The 6,425-nt window shown below is 36.6% G+C and overlaps 1 protein-coding gene across 1 annotated transcript; it reads right to left on the bottom strand.

Annotated features, from left to right (window-relative positions):
• Positions 1-385: 385 nt before the first annotated feature.
• Positions 386-2,559, bottom strand: LYRM9 (LYR motif containing 9; the record flags this gene model as incomplete). Its single annotated transcript, XM_082008711.1, has 3 exons — positions 2,428-2,559; positions 1,610-1,702; positions 386-403 (listed from the first exon to the last, which is right to left on the bottom strand). The coding sequence occupies exons 1-3, from the start codon at positions 2,551-2,553 to the stop codon at positions 386-388; spliced, it is 237 nt and encodes a 78-aa protein (XP_081864837.1). The 5' UTR covers positions 2,554-2,559.
• Positions 2,560-6,425: the final 3,866 nt, after the last annotated feature.

The raw sequence follows: 6,425 nt of genomic DNA, 5'->3' as shown, positions 1-6,425 counted from the left end.
TTAGATGCTGTAAAACATCAGATATGAACAACAGACAGGGCACTATTATTTGTTAATGACTTGTACTCCATTACATTTTTTTCTCAGCAAGTTTTTCTGAGAAGCTCTCCGTGTTACTCAAAGCTTATTCAAGTTTGGGCTTTAAGCTAAAGTTTGCAATTATACAAGCTAATACTTTAAACCTAGACTGTGTCTTTTAATCTACAGACTCAAATAGCTTCAGAAATATTAATTTAACTTCATGACATTCCAATGAGATACAAATTATCTTATTTGTATTATCCAAGAGAAAACTCCAGACAATAGCTGTAATATAGTACTGGGCTTGACTGCAAGTCCTCTAAGAATGTTTACCAATTACATTCTTGTCTTCATCATTCCTCTTCTACTTCTGTTTTTTATACTAAAAAAAGAAAAAGAAACAATTATTTGTGGGAAAGAGAACATAACTAAAAGTAACAGCTCATACTGACAAGGATTTACAACCCTCTTCATGATCTACATAACATTATCTGTTCCCTTTTAGTTAGATTGAAATTTGATAGACTTTCCCTCTATGATACAAAATAATGCTTCTTGGCAGGCACTGTGAATCTGATCCTTCTCTCACATAGTTCAATTACTAGTTTTTCCAATGAAGCAGACTACAATGTCTGTAGCAGAATCAGAACGAGGCCTTTCATAATTGTAGGGAGAATGAAATCAGATTCAGGCACAGACAGTTATTTACTAGGCTGTAACTGCTGGGATTTGGCTACTGCTATAATTTTGTAATCTATGACTAATCTGTGCTTGCTCCTGTAACAATTCTCATTTGGATTTCATGGACTGGCAGAGAGAAGGACTTAACAGTCATTTAGTGAATTAAATCATAGATATTCAGAGCAAGCTGAACTTTTGACTTGTTTCATTATACTCTGAGAAATCCATGTTAATATATCATGCTCCCCAACCAGATTTAAATCCAAGGAAGTACAGGTGACTCTCAGCTGTCGAACAGTAAACAGTCTTCATTTTTTTATCCAAGAAACAGTTTGAGTGGTATCTTTCAGTATTGTGATAGTAAAGAGGCACATCCACTGGGCGGTAACTATGGCACAAGTAAATCAGTTACCACAATTTTGCCACTATGTTGTCTAACCCTGATCTGCACAGCTACAGGCAAGATCTGAGGGGGGAAAAAAAAGAGCAACCTTCTGGAGCTTATGTAAACTGACTAAGAGAGGATACACTCCTGTCAGGAAAGCAGCTGATGCATATCAACAAACTGTGGCTTGCAAAATACTGTAGGTTGGGGGGTTTTTTTGGTAATAGAGTTATACTAGCCACTCTAAAATTTAATAGAATTCTTCGTGGAAACAAGGATTTATACAGAGACCACCTTAAAGCATCATTGGTTCTAAAACATACACTTGTTTATCTCAACAAAAAAGAATTTTTAAACAAGGACTTATCAGAATCATAAATCCCTAGTGGCTAGGCATTTCCTTTCACCCAGACACCTCAGTGTCCAGGACAATGGAACAGTTTGCTGTTCTTAACTTGCTTTCCAATGTTTTCTTCTTTGATCTGACCTGAGAGTGAGACTTAGACCATCTGATGCACTTACTTTATTCATGACCCAGTCAGCATCTTCAATGGCTCTCTTTATAATTTGCTGGATTCGCTCAGGATCGTCTTCATCAGCATGAACTTTGAAACTCTGCAACATTCAAAGTGTTACACTGACTAGCCAACTTAACACAACAGTTGTCAAAATAAGGATCACTTTTGAATCTCAAAGAAGACATCTGATACAAACAAACTGTTGATCTGAAGAGGTAAAAAATACATTCTAGGTAAAAAAATCATTCTAGCACCTGGTTGTGCTATTTCCATAACAAGTCTTGTTAAATGTGATTTCATAGTATTTTACTCCTTTCATCATCAGCAAAAAGAAAATCCTAGAGAACTTCTATTCAGACCAACAAATGAAAGAGTCTTGTACATTAAAACTAGAAAGACACAGGATTACAGGTATGATCAAAGGCATGAAATTACTTCCATATGAACAATTACATGAGATGGACCCAGCCAGGGAGGTTGGGGGCAGGATATATATTAAAAAATGACCAACAAGGAAGCAGTAAGTTTCACCATAAAAGATGCGTCTAAGTAAGCAAGCAATGATTGTTCACTCTGGACTAACACAAGAATTAGAGATGAAAATCAAGGAAAATAGGTTTCAGATTCAAAACAAACAAGAAGAAATGCTCCTTCAAACTCACAATACAATCCTTCAAATGCACTAATGTTTCAAGCTTGCAGGAAAATAATTTTTTTAAGTACTCGGAGTTATAAAAAGTTGGTCCAAACTGTACGAGAAGAAAAACAAAACCACCCCCACCCACCCCCGCCAAATTCCACCAACAGAAAAATGTTTCACACCTGCCTGACTGCATGTCTGTAATGCTGACGAATATTCTCTTCAGGAAGTTGCTTACAGCATCGAAGCAGGTAACGATATAACTGCAAAGAGTTCTGAACTAATTCAGCATTTGGTAGTGGGGCCATTATCAAGCTTTTTTGCTGTTGAAAATAAAACACACAAATCAAAACACCTAATGAATTTTATAATAAACACAGAAATAACATGTAAAGTAATTTTACAACAATAAAATCAGGGCCAACAAATTAAGGTTTATCAGCATAACTTGATGAAACTTTAGAAGAAAACACAGTACGAAACGAATCAGAACGTGCTTAGTTTATGGACAGATAGGGGTTAGTAGTCATTGATGAAGGTATTAAAACACAAAAGTGTGCAGTTCATGCAAGAATGTCACTTTGATAGCAATATTAAGGTGTATTGCAATATTAATTTTTTTCTAGTTTAAAAAAAAGACCCACAGTGTAGGCTGCTATCAGTATACAAAGCCATACTGCTGCTCCAAGAGTTTTCTCCTTGAATAAGCCATGATTCTTAGATTCATCCAAGCTTCCAGAGCTTTCCTTGAACAGCTGTAAGAGTCCATCCACATGGTGACATTGTAAAATGAGGATGCTCATAACTGCTACAAGTGGTGTTGGAATTTAATGATATTTCCTAGTATTGTCATTCTCTCAGGAATATCTTGTGACCTGGCCTACGAGTGTCAGGCTTCAGCTTGAAGTAACATGCATAAATAAATATAGGAGAAGACAGGCAAAAGTATCAATAGCTTCAAAATGTTCCTTTTTTTGTAACAGCAACAGGAAAAGAACAAATTTAACAAGTTTCACCTCCATAACTATACTTACGTGTTGTAACAATAAGTCCATCCAAGCTATATAGAGTTCTAATTAAATACTGTAAATGACTTGTCATTTAACAGATGGTTACCATCTGCAGAGAACTAAATTAACATTTGGAAAAAAGCACTTTTACATCATTACTCTTAAGAATATAAAGATAATAAATAACTGAATAATGAAGTAGGTACATGGCATTATTTTAGCACCCATTATGATACTTACTCATAATTTAGAATTTTTTTTTTCCTTTTTCTTAAGTAATTTAAGTCCTTTGGCCAAATTTATTTCAGAATAGAACACCACAACTACCGCATGTCTGGGCTGTATATTTGCATAAACTAGCTCTTTTTGCAGTGGGGAAAATCTCCCCACTATGAAGTTATAAAATGCCCGTCATAATGGGATATGTACTATTGTAATCTGTATTTTCAGTAAAACAAAATTCCATCTCAGTCTACACCTAAGTAGATATAAATTAGCATATCTCTGTAGCAGTCATAAGAGCTATGCTGATTTACAATAGATGAAGTCACTGAAAACCTTTAATATTTTGGGCACAAAAAGTACTATTCTTGTATGCGAAGAAAATTAAAGAATTCCAAGACAAAAATGAAGAATGTGTCATTCTTGAGGGATGGGCCTTTGCAACAGCACTTTACTCATGGCACAAAACCACAGAATAAAGTCATATCTGAGCATCTCATGGTACTGGGTGTTTTTTTTTTTTCCATTCATTACTGAAAGATATGGTGAAATCTATGCTATTTTTTTTTTAAATCTAACTATTTTTTGTTAAAAGTAGCATCTTGTAAAACAAGAGGGAGCTGTTCCCGTGGCAGAGCTTCTCGTCTATGGGAAATGTGCGAGAAAGAGCCTTGCAATATTAGCATTATTATCTGTATTGGAACTGTGCCCACAGGCTTCAGTCACAGCTTCAGGCTCTCTCATGGTAGGAACTATATATACATACACATCTAATGACAAAGTTTCTGCCACGAAGAATTTACAGGCAGACTAACGACAAGTCATAAGATGAGGCAGAAGGAGGCAGATGAGCCAAACAGGTGGGATGGGAACGGGGAGGAGGTGACAGTAATGTGAGCCTGTTTTTGTGTAGACTAATAGAGCACACAACATAGCTCACCACCTGCTTAGCTGGTATCAACAGGCCAGTTTTATAACAGTATTTTTTTTTAGGGACCTGCAGAAACATAGTGAGTCAGAACTGATGGGTGTTACAGGAGCCCCTAAGAAAGGCTCTGAGGACACTTCAGATAAAGCTTTTCTAGCCTCTAAGAGAAAAAGTGACTGTCTTAAGGGAGTACTTAACAGAGTTACTATCTCATGAGCTGATGATGTAAATCATTAAAACTAATTCTAAGATATACAATAGGCTTAATAGGCATAAACCTTTGAAGAACATATGTCAGGATCCCTTTCCTGCCACTATTTTATAGTGACATCTTGCCTTACATCTGACACTGGTTCCCTGTAGTTTGTTTGTGACTTCACTCAAAATCACTTTAACACTTCCAACAAGCAAAGACCTTTCCCCAGAGTATTAGAGTATAGAGATTTATGACAAACAGTACTCCAAAAGAAATGCTGATCACAATGACTAGCTCCCTAGTGAAAAATACCTGTAAATTACGAAAATCCCAATTTGATGTTTATTGCCAGTACACCACATTTTTTGTGATTGCAATGAGATGAAGGATCAGTGTATGGTGCCGTTTACCCTAATTCTGTTATTAACATTATAAAAACCCTAACCAACCAAAAAAGGCTGTTGGACCCCAACCTCTGTAAACACCACTATAATGGCTGTGATGACTTTCCATTGGAGCTAATACAACACAGCTTGTCAACTACCTGCACAAGATTCAGCTTGGTCATTCCTTAATTAATCATAGGTTAATGACTACCTATTCCAGGGATCTTGGAAAGAAAAGTAGACAAAAGCCATTCCCAAAACAGATAAATGGGTGATGCCAAGGTCAAATACGGCAGTTGGAAATCCTGTTTTGTATTGTGCTGGTAGTGCCCCATCCAGTGCAAGAAGGACTAATACACATAACGGAAAGACAAAAGGTAGATCAAACTTAACATTTAAGATAGTAACTTCGATTTGGTTATTATTAAAGTCTGGAGTAAAGATCTTGGGGACTGAAATGATATAACATTTAGGAAGGATTCCACAGACAAAATTCAAAAAGTGGCATTTCTCATTTTCAGTTACAGGTAACTGAGAAGTAGATGATGTTGACTGGAGTAAATTCTCAAACCCTCTTCTCTCAACACAGTTCAGTGCGATATCATGATGTCTTGTGGGAAAGAAAATCTTAATTAGTTGGCACCTGGATTCTGTCATCATAACCTTTACCCTCTGCCAGTTATCCACTCCTCCCACAACTGACATGCCATAATGAAGGTAAATCCGCACCGGCCTCTGGCAGGTCAGTGATGTGCCCGTAAAGCTCACTAACCCCTGAAGAGGCCCATCTTTATCGGCTTTATACTGTGTATATATATTGGCTGTAATACTGACCAGCAGTTTTCTGCACGTTGAGCTTCATGGGGTGTGTCTGCTTTTGAATGCTTGATATGTTCTACCAGTAAAGTATGAGAGAAGAGGTAAGACTTCACAACGATCCCTCCTGAGAATTATTCACAGCCAAAATATAGTTTCCATTAGCTTTCACAAACAATCAGAAAACCACTCTTTCATCACAAGGGCAGTAAGTTGGCTCTTTACTGCTGCTGCAATCTCTTCATTCTGCTTTTGAATCTATTTGTGTTTTTCATATTTATTTAATAAAGGCCATTTGGCCTTACACCACAGGAATTGGATACTGTAAAAAAAAAACCCCAAACTCGTAGGGCAGAAAGATATTACAAAAATTCAGAAATACAGACCAAGAGCTGACTTTTCAAATTGGCTTCAGGCTGACTAGTCCAATTGCTAGCTCACTTTCCAAGCACATAAAGTGCTAATTATGGCTTTACCTAAAAAGTTCAGCTTAAAATAAAGATCAGAATACCCTCAGGCTTCAAAATGTTCATCTCTTGTTTTCTTCCAATCTTTTTCCTCTAAAAAATCATTTTCTCTTTGCAATGAAACATATGCTGAGCATCAGCAGCATGCATTTTTT

The sequence above is a fragment of the Phaethon aethereus genome (assembly GCF_964289735.1).
Source record: "Phaethon aethereus genome assembly, chromosome: 19".
NCBI classification, from domain to species: domain Eukaryota; kingdom Metazoa; phylum Chordata; class Aves; order Phaethontiformes; family Phaethontidae; genus Phaethon; species Phaethon aethereus.
Note: the sequence above shows the minus strand (reverse complement) of the source record. Positions and strands in the feature narration are given on the sequence as shown.